This window comes from Medicago sativa, chromosome 4 (genome assembly GCF_051527215.1).
Source record: "Medicago sativa cultivar Bolivia chromosome 4, Bolivia_mono, whole genome shotgun sequence".
Taxonomy (NCBI): domain Eukaryota; kingdom Viridiplantae; phylum Streptophyta; class Magnoliopsida; order Fabales; family Fabaceae; genus Medicago; species Medicago sativa.
In genome coordinates, this window is record NC_140752.1 from 18,150,001 (window position 1) to 18,168,399 (window position 18,399).

General features: G+C 37.6%; 1 protein-coding gene across 1 annotated transcript; it reads left to right on the forward strand.

The window, feature by feature from the left end:
* Positions 1 to 10,563: 10,563 nt before the first annotated feature.
* LOC146926890 (two-component response regulator ARR14-like) lies at positions 10,564 to 12,485 on the forward strand. Its single transcript, XM_085708110.1, has 5 exons — positions 10,564 to 11,233; positions 11,362 to 11,511; positions 11,609 to 11,914; positions 12,004 to 12,080; positions 12,202 to 12,485. The coding sequence occupies exons 1-5, from the start codon at positions 11,116 to 11,118 to the stop codon at positions 12,373 to 12,375; spliced, it is 825 nt and encodes a 274-aa protein (XP_085564236.1). The 5' UTR covers positions 10,564 to 11,115; the 3' UTR covers positions 12,376 to 12,485.
* The last annotated feature ends 5,914 nt before the right edge of the window (positions 12,486 to 18,399 follow it).

Consider the following 18,399-nt stretch of genomic DNA (forward strand, 5'->3'; position numbering starts at 1 on the left):
AAAAGAGAGATATCGAAAATATCATTTGTAAGCAATTCAGCATATCTATAAGTTATTCTCTGTATTGCACATAACATTTAACATGAACCATTGATTTATTTCACCAATTTTAAATGGATGATCAAACATTATTAATGGATTTAGTTGAGGGATTAACTAAGCATCTTTGTTATGCAGGTTTCTTCTTCCATTGTGAAGTTTTTAAAGCAAGCTCATCCAACATTGATATTAAGCAGCCATAACATTCCTAGTAAAGTTGATTGGAATCTTGTTGTAAATAGAGATTTGAAGATGATAGAGCGAAATGGTTCGTCAATGGCTGAGATAAATACATAACAATCATGTTGCTCACTTTAGTGCAAATTTTTTCACTCTTGCAGCAAGAGTCTTTCTTTTTCCTCACTTCTTTGTATCATTCCTTGTGTTGCAAGAATATCCATTTGAAAGCTCAGTTACTTCTTCCTTATAAGGAAACTCATGTATGAAGCGTAACTGTAATATCCCGCTGTTGGTATCGGTATATTACCCGTTAATCGTGCCAGAGGAAATAATTTATGGAAAGTGGATTATTAGCAAATATTTTATGACATGTCAGCATAACACGGGAAAAGTATCAGAGGCGTATATAACACGCTTAAGTCAAGGGTATTTTGGTAATTGCACGTCAAGGGAGTATTTAAATGATTTTGGGACAAAATATCTTCATAAACTTTTCCCTTTCTCTTTCCAATAGTTGACCAAGTCTTCTTTCTCTCCTTTTCTTCTTCTTCCATCGCCCTTCCTCTCCTCTCCACCAAATCTTGCAAAATCTTCTTCCCTCCATGGTAAACTTCTAGACTTTGTTCCTTTATGATCTATTAAGCTTAAAGAAGTTTGGGTTTTGTTTGATTTCACTTTCTCTCCTCTCAAGAATGGATTCAAGAAACTAGGGTTTGGATGGTTTGAGTGAAGATGATGTTGGAAGCTTGGGCTTGTACATGTTAGGGTTTAAACAAGAACAAGGAAGCAATATGAAGTTGGTTTGAGATGATTTTACCACTCCTCCTTAAAGAAAGAATTTCATGAGGCTAGGGTTTGTTATGCTATGGTTTTATTGTTGATTCAAGTGTGGTTTCTTCATGACTAAGCAAGGAGCAAGATGTCATGGAATACAAGAAAATGAGAAGAAAGCAAAAGAGACCAAGAGCTAGGGTTTTTGGCATGCTTGAGCTAGGAACTTGGTGATACTTCAAGAGTTGATTAGGTGAGTTCCTTAGATAGCTCCCACCCTTGGGATTATGTGTTTAAGCTTGCAAAGAAAACTATGTGAATTTTAGGGTTTAAAGTATGAGTTAGTTGCCCAATTTTTCTTGCCATGCTTGCTATACTTGTATGTACTTGTTCCATGACTGTTTTACAGGTTCTAATGATCCTAAGGGTCATATGACACTTGGAGATGATTGGTTTGAGGTTTTTAAGTCAAAAATATCAAATTTGAAGTTGCTGGACTGTCACAGCTCGCCAAGGCGAGTAAACTGCTCGCAAGGCGAGCTAGAAGGTCGAACAGGGGGTCCTGCTCGCCTCCAACTCGCCATGGCGAGTAGGAGCTCGCCTCCCCAGCAATTCCACTCGCCTAGGCGAGCTACACAGTGGGGAAACCCATTGTTTTGTTCGCCTCAGGTCGTTTCGGCGTTTCGCGAGCGGTTTTCTTGTGCAGTCTTTTTAAGAAAATTAAAACCCCTCAAACCAAGATCCTAATTGTTAAACTTTGAAAGGAGATTTCTTTATAGATGAAACAAGTATTTGGCAAGTATGGTGAAGCATGGTAAATGAGAGTTTTATGTTTGAATCGGGTAATAAGCTAATCCTTAAGAAAGGGGAAGATCATAGAGCCTCGATATAGTTATCGAGAACTAGATAGTTAGCAAGAAATTAATTATGCTAGGTTGGGAGAGATTAGATATCTCTTCACAAGGAAGTTAAGCAAGAATCCTAAGTAAGGAATGACGCGAAGCATAAGCTCTTCGCATATGTTTAAGAGTGTATAGCAAGCATGTTAAGTCGTGGTTTGATAATTATATCTCTCCACTAAGATTAAGAATGTGCATGATCAAGTAAGTAAGTATAAATAGGTTTATCCTTTTTGATATGTATAAGAGTAAGATAAGTTTAAAATGAATTAAGTAGGTGGCATGTCTCTTGCAATCCATGAAGGTATGGATTCAAGGGGTTCTCATGATGAGAACGATTCAAGCCGTAAGGGACCCGCATGTCACTGAGTGTAGGTGTCGTGTCTTTTGTATTCCTTCCAAGGATGGATGCAAGAGGTTCTCCAAGAGGAATGGTTAAGCCGTAAGGGACCCGCACGTCACTGAGGGAGGTATGGGATTGTACTTGGGGCTACTCCACCCCGGGGCTCTCCGTAAAATGAATCAAGACAATGAATGTTTGTTCAACGCTAGCATAATGAATGTATGAACGATTATGATTATGTATGATATGATATGATATGATGTTAGCTAAGAACAAGTCGTGCAATAGAACAAGATAAGAATGTTATGCCGATGACGATCTTAGGGTTCCCAAATCGTCCGGTTTAGGATCGTGTCATGAAAATGTTATGTTAAGTCTTGATGCGTAAATCGTATCTTGAGATTGCGGTTCTAGGATCCCTTAACTGCCATGACACATATGATAATAGTAAGCCTACAACAGGTAAGATGGTTTATGACGGTCTTAGGATGCACAACCGTCTAAGTATGCAATCCCCACACACGTATAATCAACCGTCAGGTTGTAAAAATAGACACGTGGTGACCGTAGGTTTCCCCCGTGGTTGCCTATAGCCTAGGATTAGGTGGAACTCACTGAGACATTATGTCTCATCCCAATCCTATTTTGTTTCAGATAAACAGGTCGGACGTCAAGTTAGTTGCCAGATGGATATCTCATCAAGTGCTCGTTCGTACACGCTGAGGAATGGATATGGATTTAAAGGATGCATTTGTTATTATGTTAGACAAAAAGGTTTTGTATCGTTTTATACGAACGTGTATTGATGTATAATATTCATTCGAAGTTTTTATGTTGTACTTTTAATGTATCCAATACTAAAAATAATGCACGTGCTAAACTTTCTAGATACGTTTAGTATGGGTGTTACATTTTGGTATCAGAGCAGGTCGATTCAGACTGTGCCTTGGGTCATTAAGTTACAACAAAGGTAGTGGGACCATTGGGTTCCGGGTAAATGTTCTAGTTGTCGTTGTTAATTGAGCCTGATCAACTCAATTTAGCATTCGACGATTAGAATGGATGCCTGAGAGCTGAATAGGACCCTGGAGGAACGAAGTATGTGATGAAGATGCATCGGAAAGTAAGAACTCGGAAGGAGTATTAGTAAGAAGTTTGAATGTGCCAATAGGTGGCCGGTGAACTAAGTAGTAGAAATGTGAATTCTTCGGGAATGTAAGGTAATGTTAAGAAGGGACGTTCCGATGGCGTTGGGTAAGATGTTGTGGATACATCGTATACCCGTAAGTAAAGAGTTTGGAAATGTCTAAGTATGATCTGGAGTTTCAGTAAGATTTGTTGTCGGAACAGATTTATTGTATAGGAAGGATTTGTGTTCCAGAACGTCAGCGCAAGGCTACAAGTTAGAAAGAAGTTGATGTAGGCTGGCGGAATTAGTAGGCTCTCAGAGATAGCGTTATGTGAATGAGGTTATGGACTTGTAAGCTCAGGGTGGACAAGGTTCTAGGGTTTTGAAAGTGCGTTAAGTCGCAATGTAGCGAGGCAAGTTACTCATAGTAGGAGAGGTTAAGGATTTAAGCGAAAGTTTATGTCATCAGGACTAAGGCATTGATTTCCGACGAGCCGAGAACTGTATTGAAATAGGTTGATGGTTGCGGTGCATATATTGTAGAATATTTTATGTTGATAGGAATGAATGATATGCATTGGACTACTTGAGAAATAAGAATTTTCATGTAAAGTATATTTATAAGGAAATTTAACTGAAGAAACTCGCCAATAGCGAACCTGAGGCGAAATTCCCAGTTTTCTGAAAACCTTTAGTTCGTCTCGAGGATTTGCAGTAATTATTGGAGAGTTATCTTCACAATCTTTAAAGCAATGAAAACCTTTTATGACATCAAGTAATGAATGCATATCACATTCTAAGATTTTCAAAGGAAAAGGCATGAGCAACTATTAACGAAAATTGATACGGTTAAAGTGGCTTTAGAGTTATTGTGTCAAGGGTCGAGAAGGAGTTCAGACTAAGAGTTTAGAGGTTCCAGTATTCAGAATGCACAACATGAATGTAAAGACATGAAGAAAAGAAGTTAAAGAGATGAAGAGTTATATGAAGTCATAAGGTTCTTGGTTTTGTGGAGTTATGAGTATTCCTCAAACCTACGTTTTGCTTAATTAACTTGCAAGGGCTCGTTAGGATGTTGAATTATAAGTTTACAAGATTTTAGAAAGAATTATGCATATGGGTGATTGGAGTTGATGCTTTTGGAAATTCAAAGAAATTTTGTAGGTACCGGTTGTTACGACTCGGGTAGAGTAGACTAAATTCACCGGAACTAAGATTTGAAAGCACGGTTGTGTTGTCAACTCGTTCTGTGAATTTAGAGTAACGACTGGGGCCTAGATTCAGTATAGTTTTATATACAAATAATGGGGAAATCATCAACGTCAATGGCCCGTATGCTAGTTTATGAAATTTTCTTTAAAAGAAAAACTAACGAGCAAGCAACGGTAAGATTGAGCAAAACGTAGCATGAAAGAATGTCAAGTTGTAATGTTAGATTCATAAGGAAGGTACGTAAGAGTGCAAGATGAGTCTACCCTGGGAAGTTGGAAGGATGAATCATGGAAATAGTAAGTATGTAATATCAAAGATGTATACTATGAATTCAGATTACCCGAGAATAAGTTGAGTAAGGTATGTGTATGTCAAGAGAAAAGGTCATCTTGAGTTTGATCTTACAAGCCAAGGGTAGAGCAAGATAGCAGAGATAGTTGCAACATAGAAAGTTTGAGAAAAGTTCACGAGGATATTATTCAATGATAAAAGAAGGGTGAAGATCGCTCGTCTCAACGGATTAGAGAACTAGTCAAAGCCAACCGGTGGGAAACAGAGTAGCGCCGCGAAAATTAATTGGCAAAGTTGTAAAAGTGACCATGGAACATGAAACTTTGGTTGTAAGAATCTTCACGAAGTATGTTGGAAGAGTAATATAAGTTTTAATAAGAAGTACTATGATACAAACAAGGAATTCTCGGTGTAGCAAGTAAGTATGGATGTTTATGTGGTCAGTGATGATTAAGGTAAAAGGATGAGAAGTGTATCTTTACTTAAGTACGACAGAGAAGATTAGAGTTGCCGCAGAGGAAGTAGTCGGGTTGCCAAATTGTCGTTGTTGAATATGTAGAAGAGCATAAGTTATAATGATGGAATAAGGTTCACGAGAGTTACATGATGAAGTACATACCCTTCTATACCAAACTTGTTAAATGATAACGATACTTGCTAGAGTAATGACGAGATATGATTGTAATTTTTCTTAAAGTTAAGATTGGTATTAAGGAACTTGGAAACGACATTGTTTTAAAAATATAATATTAAATATTGATGAAACCAATGAGGCACGCCATAAGTGAGCAAGTTCACTTAAGACGTATGGATTTCAGGACCAACTTGATATAGACAAGTTAGGGGGCGAGTTGTAAAACCTTTTTAATAAATTTAAAGACTCGTCCTGTGGTTCTGAGGTATCATTACAAATTTGGTTTCAAAATGAGATTTTCTTTATTCAAGTAGCTGTTCGTTCCAAGAACCTATGTACCAAAGTTTAGAAAATTTCTTGTAGTAAAGTACTAGATTGAGTATCGTTATTAACTAACAAGAGGCGATATTCGGAAGTATGCAAGTATAAAGAGGAGAAGGTTTTATAGAGGAGATGGCGTGTTCGTGCGATATCCATATCATACGGGAAGCACGGACATGTACTAATAGTGTTCAATGCAAGTACAAGTGGCCTTAGAAGAAGTTTAAGAGCATGCGATTCATAAAAGTGGTTAATGGATTATCAGGTGAATCAGAGTAATTGATTTCACTTCCCCATGCCAAGTTAGACAAGTTACCCATGGATTCGGGTGCAAGGAGATTGTGAAAAAAAAAAAAAAAAAAAAAAGAAAAATTCTGAAGAGCTTGAAGGAGATAAGAGGTGTGTGAAACCATCAAGATAAGTAAAATAAGTAAGAAGAATAAGTCGCAAATTGCGATAAGAAAGATTATGTATGCATGATAGAATGTATGCATGATAAGAGGTTTTTATGCAAGTAAGCACTGCAGGGCAAACCTGGATTCCGTTAGGACCCCAGTTAAAAGGCAAATCCTGAGTGTTTCAGTTAGTGATAAGTTACTTATTTGATGGCTACGCTAAGTAGTAAGGATGTGGATCCTAGACAACCAACCCACATGAAACAAGGTAAGAATCAATCATGATGTCCTAAGTTAGTTTTGTGATTTTGATGAAGGTACTAAAATTGAAGAGAGTGTATTCGTTTTCGCGGATTAAGAAAGAAGAATGAGCTACGTATTTTGATGAAGGAAGCATGTTTCGAACTCTGTGAAGTAAGTTTAATCAGACCTTATGTAATTAAAGTTAGAGAAGGTAGGTCACAGTTGCGAGGATTGGTAGTGGTTTCTAAATTTCGAGGACGAAATTTTTTTTAAGGGGGGTAGAATGTAATATCCCGCTGTTGGTATCGGTATATTACCCGTTAATCGTGCCAGAGGAAATAATTTATGGAAAGTGGATTATTAGCAAATATTTTATGACATGTCAGCATAACACGGGAAAAGTATCAGAGGCGTATATAACACGCTTAAGTCAAGGGTATTTTGGTAATTGCACGTCAAGGGAGTATTTAAATGATTTTGGGACAAAATATCTTCATAAACTTTTCCCTTTCTCTTTCCAATAGTTGACCAAGTCTTCTTTCTCTCCTTTTCTTCTTCTTCCATCGCCCTTCCTCTCCTCTCCACCAAATCTTGCAAAATCTTCTTCCCTCCATGGTAAACTTCTAGACTTTGTTCCTTTATGATCTATTAAGCTTAAAGAAGTTTGGGTTTTGTTTGATTTCACTTTCTCTCCTCTCAAGAATGGATTCAAGAAACTAGGGTTTGGATGGTTTGAGTGAAGATGATGTTGGAAGCTTGGGCTTGTACATGTTAGGGTTTAAACAAGAACAAGGAAGCAATATGAAGTTGGTTTGAGATGATTTTACCACTCCTCCTTAAAGAAAGAATTTCATGAGGCTAGGGTTTGTTATGCTATGGTTTTATTGTTGATTCAAGTGTGGTTTCTTCATGACTAAGCAAGGAGCAAGATGTCATGGAATACAAGAAAATGAGAAGAAAGCAAAAGAGACCAAGAGCTAGGGTTTTTGGCATGCTTGAGCTAGGAACTTGGTGATACTTCAAGAGTTGATTAGGTGAGTTCCTTAGATAGCTCCCACCCTTGGGATTATGTGTTTAAGCTTGCAAAGAAAACTATGTGAATTTTAGGGTTTAAAGTATGAGTTAGTTGCCCAATTTTTCTTGCCATGCTTGCTATACTTGTATGTACTTGTTCCATGACTGTTTTACAGGTTCTAATGATCCTAAGGGTCATATGACACTTGGAGATGATTGGTTTGAGGTTTTTAAGTCAAAAATATCAAATTTGAAGTTGCTGGACTGTCACAGCTCGCCACGGCGAGTAAACTGCTCGCAAGGCGAGCTAGAAGGTCGAACAGGGGGTCCTGCTCGCCTCCAACTCGCCATGGCGAGTAGGAGCTCGCCTCCCCAGCAATTCCACTCGCCTAGGCGAGCTACACAGTGGGGAAACCCATTGTTTTGTTCGCCTCAGGTCGTTTCGGCGTTTCGCGAGCGGTTTTCTTGTGCAGTCTTTTTAAGAAAATTAAAACCCCTCAAACCAAGATCCTAATTGTTAAACTTTGAAAGGAGATTTCTTTATAGATGAAACAAGTATTTGGCAAGGATGGTGAAGCATGGTAAATGAGAGTTTTATGTTTGAATCGGGTAATAAGCTAATCCTTAAGAAAGGGGAAGATCATAGAGCCTCGATATAGTTATCGAGAACTAGATAGTTAGCAAGAAATTAATTATGCTAGGTTGGGAGAGATTAGATATCTCTTCACAAGGAAGTTAAGCAAGAATCCTAAGTAAGGAATGACGCGAAGTATAAGCTCTTCGCATATGTTTAAGAGTGTATAGCAAGCATGTTAAGTCGTGGTTTGATAATTATATCTCTCCACTAAGATTAAGAATGTGCATGATCAAGTAAGTAAGTATAAATAGGTTTATCCTTTTTGATATGTATAAGAGTAAGATAAGTTTAAAATGAATTAAGTAGGTGGCATGTCTCTTGCAATCCATGAAGGTATGGATTCAAGGGGTTCTCATGATGAGAACGATTCAAGCCGTAAGGGACCCGCATGTCACTGAGTGTAGGTGTCGTGTCTTTTGTATTCCTTCCAAGGATGGATGCAAGAGGTTCTCCAAGAGGAATGGTTAAGCCGTAAGGGACCCGCACGTCACTGAGGGAGGTATGGGATTGTACTTGGGGCTACTCCACCCCGGGGCTCTCCGTAAAATGAATCAAGACAATGAATGTTTGTTCAACGCTAGCATAATGAATGTATGAACGATTATGATTATGTATGATATGATATGATATGATGTTAGCTAAGAACAAGTCGTGCAATAGAACAAGATAAGAATGTTATGCCGATGACGATCTTAGGGTTCCCAAATCGTCCGGTTTAGGATCGTGTCATGAAAATGTTATGTTAAGTCTTGATGCGTAAATCGTATCTTGAGATTGCGGTTCTAGGATCCCTTAACTGCCATGACACATATGATAATAGTAAGCCTACAACAGGTAAGATGGTTTATGACGGTCTTAGGATGCACAACCGTCTAAGTATGCAATCCCCACACACGTATAATCAACCGTCAGGTTGTAAAAATAGACACGTGGTGACCGTAGGTTTCCCCCGTGGTTGCCTATAGCCTAGGATTAGGTGGAACTCACTGAGACATTATGTCTCATCCCAATCCTATTTTGTTTCAGATAAACAGGTCGGACGTCAAGTTAGTTGCCAGATGGATATCTCATCAAGTGCTCGTTCGTACACGCTGAGGAATGGATATGGATTTAAAGGATGCATTTGTTATTATGTTAGACAAAAAGGTTTTGTATCGTTTTATACGAACGTGTATTGATGTATAATATTCATTCGAAGTTTTTATGTTGTACTTTTAATGTATCCAATACTAAAAATAATGCACGTGCTAAACTTTCTAGATACGTTTAGTATGGGTGTTACAGTAACCGTACACAAGGTTTAAGTTGGTCAACATTGATTTCAAATTTGATTGAGTGCTAGAGACTCACCATAATCAATTCACAAGGATCGGAATTCATATTTACTCCAAGAAAACAAATTTATTTCCCCTTGAAAATTTGAGTTCTTTTTACTTATTAACACTTGAAAGTTATATTACTAACCGTACTTTATGTCTTGGAACATAGTGGGACCCATTTATGATATGATATTTGTTTTAATTCTTTGAACTTATTATCGATTTAAAAAAAAAAATTGAACACTTAACTATTATTTAATTTGGAAAATCTCTTATAGGAAAAAAAAATTGTGATATTTTCCGCAAAAGAAAAACTTTATTACACTTATTTATGAAAAATATTTACCTTTCAAAATACATTTACAATGTAAAAAATTGAGGTGTTACATTATGGTATCGGAGTACAGTTGATCCTAGATCTCCCAGAGTTAAGAGTTGTCAGCTGATCAAGTGTCAAGTAATGTTATATGATTTTTGTTTTACACTTTTACTTGTTTTGGGCTAGTTAATTTCCGTACTTCCGTCTGTGGATAGCTAAGACCCCGTTGATAAAATATAGTGAATAACATATGGAGGATGTGAAAACTCTTTTTCAACGAATGTGAAAACTCCATTCTGTAGTATTGTATAGTGAATGAACTTATAGCAGATAATAGATAAACTAGTTGATAACTGATGATAGATAAACTAGCGGATTAAATTTATAATATTTAATAAAATTAGGGTTGAACTAGTAATTTCCTCCTCGCGGGTTCGTGCTCCTTGCACTATCCTTGCCTAATAATATTGTGCTGTTTCAAAAAAAAAAAAAACCTATAAATAATAATGGAATTAAAGTATCAGATTGTTTATGTGTCAAAAAAAAAATGTGTCAAAAATAAAATAAAATAAAATGTAAATAAAAATTTGACACGTGAAGTTCCCTAAAAAAAAAAAAAATTTACGTTAAAAACAATTTCATTAACGAAAGCATGACAATAAGTCAAATGCCAATATCTAGAAGTCCTAGCTCAACTGGCAAAATGCCTAAATTGTTAGGCCAGATGCCATGACCAGGGTTCGAACCCCGGTACCTCCACTTGTGTGTGTGAGTTTATAATGGCTTTGCTATTTCGTCTATCTACCAAAAAAAAAAGTCAAATGCCAAGACCATAGAAATACAAGGTACAATTAGACTAGATAATTAAATTATTAACGACTTTATAAAAAATAAAATGGAATTAAATTAGTAAAAATTTTACGTGTAAAAAATAAAAGAAAAGGAATTGTAAATAAAAATTTGACACCCAATAATGTTAAGAATTTCTAAACATAGTACAGCTGTAGAAATTAAGGAACCAATGAGACAATTAATGTCTTACTTGTTATTCCCGCTGTCTCGCGCGTACAAGGATACTTCCCACAAGGTCGGTTTAATATATGACCGTTGCATTCAACAAAACCCTATAAATATATGTATTCTCTCACTCACTGTCACTTTCTAGAGAGATCACATTCACTCACTGTTCAAGAATTGCAGTCAAAACCCTAAAAACCCTAACCCTACATACTATAAACATATTTTTATGTGTTTCTCACTTTCCTGTTGAACAATTACTCTTAGGTTTGTTGGTTGCTTCTTCGATCAACAACACACTCTCAAGAACTGTTTTTCCTTTGTGTTTCCAGTCTTCTTTTCATAAATCGTAATGGACGTTTTCGTTGACAACCCATCATTCCCTGCTGGTCGCAAGGTTATCGCCATTGATCATGACATCACTGTTCTTAACACTATTGAGGATATGTGTAATCGATTCCATTATCAAGGTTAGTCACTTTGTTAATTGCACTTTATTCAATTCTGAAGTTTCTATGTATGTTCTTACTTTTATGTATTTTTATGTTTGTTTATTTCTTTATTCTTATGCATATTTTTATATGTTTCTTTATTTCAGTTACCAAATGTAACACAGCTTCTGATGCCTTGAATTTGTTGGAAAGAAAGGACTGTTTCGATGTAATGTTGATTGATGCTCATATGCCAAACATGGATGCTTATGACTTTGTCCAAAATGTTACCCCAAAACTCAACATTCCTGTCATCAGTAAGAATTTATTCAACTTTACACATTTCACATGATTCATTCATATATATGTACTTAAGAAGTGTGAACTGACATTATTATTATTTCTCTTTTGTAGTGATGGCTGTTGATTCCACAGAAAGTTCTATTATGAAGTCTATTGAATGTGGGGCTTGCGAATATTGGACTAAGCCTTTTGTTGAAAAACAGTTCAAGACCATGTGGCAACATGTTATAAGAAAAGGTTTAACTGAAAATAAAGAATATGAAATTGTTGGAAGCTTGGTTGATCAAGAAAATAGAAAACGGGGTAGAGAAGATTCTAATGTCTCAAAAGAAACACTTGCAAAGAAGGCCCGTTTGTCTTGGTCGCCAGAATTGCATCAACGATTTCTATGGGCAGTCAATCAACTGGGCCTTGATAGTATGCTTCTTTCCTAATTCTTTTCTTTGCTTTGTTTGTATTATTTAACAACTCAACTTATGTGCATTTGTATCTCACTTATCTTTCAGAAGCAAGACCCAAAATGATTCTCAAAATTATGGATGTTCCTGGTTTGGGTGTAGGACATGTTGCTAGTCATTTACAGGTTTGTTTTCGGAAGGAGTCTAATTAAATTATTAATAATATACTACATGTATTTTGAGTGATTTTAAATTGAAACTTATAGAGTACTATTGTTAAAATTGTGATTGCAATGTCGTTTGCAGAAATATAGGATTCATTTGAAGAGATCGGCTGATGAAACAAAACACGGGAAGAAAAAAACTAAGTGGAGTGATAGCTCTCAAGCTGAATGGATTGATCAAAATCGGAACGATGACTTTCTAGCTGAATGGATTGACTGTGGGGCGGGATCCTACCTTCACAACCTTATGGCCTAGATGCCGTTTAATTAAAGAATTCTTAGTTTTTTATTTTTATGATTAGTTTTACCTTGCCTTAATGTACTCTTGTTGGTGAATCAATGAAAACTTTATTTTGATTGCATTTCTATAGCGATATTTTCCATTCTGCAAAGTGTACTTAATTGATAGTTGAGTGATTTTGTTCATCAGATATCATGAAGATATTACAGAAAACGCTGTTATATATCAATATAATGTTGACTTTTTTATGCAGACAAGCATAATTAATTAATGATGATTTACTAACAATTTTTTATCACCTGGCTGGCATAGCCTAACAATACCATATCACATTGTAGCAGGACGGTCCAATAGAGTCTGAAATATTCATTAATGTGATTCTTACCAAAACTGTCTGGGAAAAGCACTTCCTTTGTTGCAGTCAATTAAGTAAAGCTATCTAGTAATATGGTATTATAACTTTGGAAACTCAGGCTCTTTGACGTGTAAATTACTAAATTACCAATACTAGCTGTTAATACCAACGGCTTGAATACTTACAAGAATCTTGTTCTTTCGGTCTGTTCACTTCAGTGACCAATGTGTAAGGGATGCTACCTTTCAATGGATGGTTGCAGAAGAGGAAATAACAAAAAAATTTTTGTCATCAGTAGCATCATCTGCAATGGCAATATATAGTCTCAAAATTGCCATATCAGAGCTAAAAGAAGACTCAATTTTCTACAACATCTGATATAGTGAGAGTGGAGGTTCCAAGTGAGGAGCATTACAATATGATTTTTCCGGTGGAAGGTAATTTATTGCTCATTGGTTATTTATTTTGTAATATCCCACTTTTATGATACGATGAATTACCTGTTAACGATAGATTAAGTACGATTAAAGCTAGGGGTAAATTGGTAATTGCTCATGGAGGGACTATTTAAGGAATTTTGGCCCAATATTTTCATAATTCTCACCACTTTCTCTCTCTAGGGTAAAGAACCAAATTCTTCTCTCCCTTCTCTCTAGGAAAATCGGTTCCCTCTTTCTCTCACTCTACACAATCTTGATTTCATCTTCCTTCTTGTGTTAATCAAACCAAGGATGGCTAGGGTTTATGGTTTTGGTTAGTGGCATGTTCAAACAATCTTCTCTTTTCTTCTCTACTCATCTTTCTACTCAAGATCTTCTTTCAATCTTCACTCAAACCTTCAAGAAGTTAGTTTTGAAGCAAGGCTAGGGTTTGGTACTTGTTGGTGACAAGTTGGAAGGAAGTTTCACCCACATCCCTCTTTCAAACTAGGGTTGAGCTTAGGGTTTGTTGTCAAGAGCTTGGAGTGGTGTACATATTCTCAGGTTATTTGAGGTGAGTTCTTAGGTAGTTCCATTCCATGGGATGAGTGTTAAGATTGTAAGAAAAACTATGAATATTTCTAGGGTTTTCTTATATAAATGTTACCCCTTTTTGGGTCATGCAAAAATATACTAGTGAATACTTGTGTTAACGCTATTTTTACTTGTTCTATATGATCTTGAGCAACCTGCCATGCTTTTGGGTATTTGTATTGAGGTTTTTGGGTCAAAATCTCCATTTTGCAGGTGCTGGACTGTCTATACTCGCAACTGCGAGCAGGTAGCTCGCAACTGCGAGCAGAAGGGCCGAACTGGAGGTTTACTCGCCTCCTAGCTCGCCACTGCGAGTGGAAGCTCGCCACTGCGAGTTGTAACTCGCCATTGCGAGTGGAACAGTGCCTAGTGCATTGTTTTGCTCCTCTCGCCTCAGTCGACGTGTTTCGGTCCAGTTTGCTTGCATGCAATCTTTTTCAATGATAACCCCTCAATACATGACTCCAAGGCATGGACTTTAGAAAATGTTTCTTGAAAGTTAAACAAGTATTTGTAATGTATATTTAAGCATGGCATTCAAGAGTTTGTTACATGAATTAAGTGGGTAGCAAGCATTATTTAAGGAAGGGAAAGAAACTAGAGCCTCAACGTAGGTGTTGAGATTTAGGAAGAGGATCATGATTAATTATGTTAAGGGTAATGAATGTTTTCTATGTCTATGATATTGTATGTATTACCCTGAAGGATCGATTAAGGATCCGAGTTAAAGGAATTTAACTCAAATGGTTAAAGGTTAATCATTCATGTATGTATAAGACTGTGATTTAAATGAATGTGTAGGTGCCATGTTTCTTGTAATCCATGAAGGTATGGATTCAAGGGGTTCTCGTGATGGGAACGGGGAAGGCTCCGTAAGGGGATCGCATGGTACTGAGCAATTAAGATGTAGGTGTTCGTCCGTACGACACTGAGGGAGTCCGATGTACGTACATCGGTTATGATGGGAGTGTACTCGGGGTTACTCCACCCGGGATTCTCCGTAAAATGAACCAAGAATATGTTTGATTGTTCAACCCTAACATAATGATATAAATGAATGTATTTATGCATGATTAAGATATGATGATGGATTTGAGCAAGTTATAAAAGAATGCCAAGGACGATCTTAGGTTACCCTACTCGTCCGGTATAGGTTGTGCCATGATTTGTTCATGTTTAGGCTTCGTTACGATTAGTGTAACTTAGCAAAGCGGTTCTAGGAACCCTTAACCGCCATGGTATGTTTTATGTTAGCAAGCCTATAACAAATAGGGAAGACCTAAGACGGGTTTTAGCAAGCACGACCGTCAAAGGTACAAGTCCACGCACGTATAATCAACCGCCAGGTTGTAAAATAGACACGTGATAACCATAGGTTTTTCCCCAAGGTTATCACTAGCCTAGGGCTAGAAAGAACTCACTGAGACATTATGTCTCACCCAACTCCTTATTTGTTCAGGTTCACAGGTGGTGCAAGGAAAAGGTAAAGAAAAAGTCTTGGATTGATCGTGACTTATGGAATCGCTTTGTTGTGAATTAGAGAAGCATGTGTTATATTATAAGATGTATAATTATGGGTTTTGTAATTACCCTATGGAAGACAAACTTTGGTGTAATAATGTAATATAGAAGCTTTGGAATGATGTTGTAACCAAATTTCCGACCTAGAGTCGTTTCATGTTTTTGTATAATTAATGTACCCAATATCAGTTTAACGCTTATTTGAATATTCTAGACACTTTCAAATTTAGGCGTTACAATTTGGTATCAGAGCAGGTCTTTCCAGATCGTGCCTTGGGTCATTAATAATACAATTCAAGTAGTCGTTCTTTTTGGTGTTTAAGATATTTGTTCTCATTGTTATATTGGTTAAAATTGATCACTTTGACTTAAATATGACAGTTAGAGCGAAGATGTCTAGAGCCCGAAGGGGACGAGGCCGACCAAGAGGTAATTCGAATGTGGAGGAGAATGTGAATCCTGATGCTCAGATGTGGGCACAGTTGATGCGACAAAATCAACAGATGATGCATATGATGCAGCAGCAGATGCAGCAGAATGCTCAGAATCAGCAGCAGTGGGCTGCAAATATGCAGCACGGTCCGGGTGTTTATCAACAGCCCCCTCCACCACCTCCAGTCGTGGGAAATCCAACCTTCCGAGAATTTAACCGGAACCAACCCCCGGAGTTTGACGGTAGTGGTGAGCCACCTGAGGCTAAGAGGTGGATCAAACAGATAGAAAAGATTTTTTTGATGGTTCACTGTACCGAAGAAGATAAGGTGGTGTTCGCAACGAATCAATTCCGAGGTGCAGCGCTGGATTGGTGGGAAGTTGCTCGGCGTAGGATGGAGAATAATGGGTTAGAGTTGAATTGGGAGAATTTCAAGCAGGTGATGAAAGAGAAGTATCTCCCTTTGTCATATAAGGTCAGGAAAGAACAGGAATTTCTCCATCTGAGGCAAGGTCATATGTCCGTAACAGATTTTACGAAGAAGTTTGAAGAACTATCTTATTACTCTACTCACAATGAGTATGCGGGTAATGAGATGTGGAAAGTTAATCAATACAAGAATGCTTTGAGGGGAGAACTGTATGCAGTAGTGAGTCAACAAAGGGTAACAGATTATGATGAGTTGGTACATAACAGCATGGAGGCCGAAAGAGGTTTTGATAAGGCAGCTAGAGAAGGTTCTGGGGCAAGTGGAAGGAACAGAGGTAACTTTGTTGACAAGTATCATGATAAGCTGAAGCCCAAGGGTTCTCCACAAAGAGGAAAATATTCGGGTTCACCCAGGAATAATCCGGCTTGTAGAAAGTGTGGCAAAGTTCATCAGGGACAATGCAGGATGGGCACTGACAACTGTTTTGCATGTGGTCAACCAGGGCATTATGTGGCAAATTGTCCAAATAGAAGAAACAAGGACAAGGATGTGAGTACTACAATGAGTAAAGGTAGAGTGTATTCTCTTGATGGTAAGAAGGCGCAGGCAAATGCAGACTTGATTGGTGGTACGTGTTTCCTTGGTCAGAATCCTGTTAATGTTTTATTTGATTGTGGTGCATCATGTTCTTTCATTTCATTTCAATGTGTGGAAACTCTTCAGTTATCTGTCTCATTATTAAATCCCCCTATCAAAGTAACCACGGCCACTGACGGATGTATGGTAGCAAATTACGTTTGTGAAAATTGTCCCCTCACCGTATCTAGTAAGACGTACTATATAGATTTAGTATGTCTTCCGATGAAGCAACTTGATGTTATTTTGGGTATGGACTGGTTGTCAGCTAATCATGTATATATAGGGTGTGCAGAAAAGATTATTTACATGCCAACTAGTAATACGGTGGAAGGTGTAGCGTTATCAGAACTGATTAAACACACGTATCAGATGGCTCAGTTTATTTGTGCACAAGATAAAGGTTTTTATGTAATGCTCACGGTGACTCCAGAATCAGATTTAAACCCCAGTGATATTCCAATAGTCAGTGAGTATTTGGATGTTTTTCCACCCGATATTACTAGCTTGCCACCGGAAAGGGAGATTGAGTTTTCCATTGATTTGATTTCGGGAGCCGAACCTGTGTCGGTAGCACCTTATAGAATGTCTCCTTTGGAACTTAAGGAACTGAAATCGCAATTAGAAGATCTCATTCAGAAGCATTTCATTAGACCCAGTGTATCTCCCTGGGGTGCACCGGTATTGCTGGTCAAGAAGAAAGATGGCAGCATGAGGCTGTGTATTGATTACCGTCGGCTTAATAAGGTAACCATCAAGAACAAGTATCCTTTGCCAAGAATTGATGACCTTCTTGATCAACTTAAGGGAGCATCAGTGTTCTCAAAAATTGATCTTAGGTCGGGTTATCATCAGATACGCATCAAATCTTCTGACGTGTCCAAGACGGCTTTCAGAACTCGATACGGACACTATGAATTCCTGGTTATGCCTTTTGGGGTATCCAATGCACCAGCAGTCTTCATGGATTATATGAACCGGATTTTCCAACCTTATCTAGATCAGTTTGTTATTATTTTCATTGATGACATTCTGATTTATTCTAAGAATCCGCAAGAGCATGCTCAGCATCTAAGAATTGTGTTAGATATCCTACGGGAGAAGCAATTGTTTGCAAAGTTCAGCAAGTGCGAGTTTTGGTTATCAGAAGTTAAATTTCTGGGTCACGTTATTTCTCAGGGTGGTGTAGCCGTTGATCAAACGAAGGTTGAGGCTGTTCAAAATTGGGCAAGGCCGAAGAATGTTTCAGAAGTTAGAAGCTTTTTGGGACTAGCAGGTTATTACCGACGTTTCATCATGAAGTTTTCTCAAATCGCTTTGCCTTTAACTCGACTCACGAGGAAAGAGGTACCTTTTGTGTGGGATGAGGAATGTGAGCAGAGTTTTAGGACTCTGAAGAAGAAGTTAACTCAAGCTCCTGTTTTGATTATTCCGGATCCAGAAAAGAAGTATGTGGTATTTTGTGATGCATCGTCTAAGGGACTCGGAGGAGTACTTATGCAAGAGGACAATGTGGTAGCTTATGCATCTAGGCAACTCAAGACGCATGAAGCAAATTATCCCGCCCATGATCTAGAGTTGGCGGCTATAATTTTTGTTTTAAAAATATGGAGGCATCACCTTTATGGAACACATTTTGAATTGTTTAGTG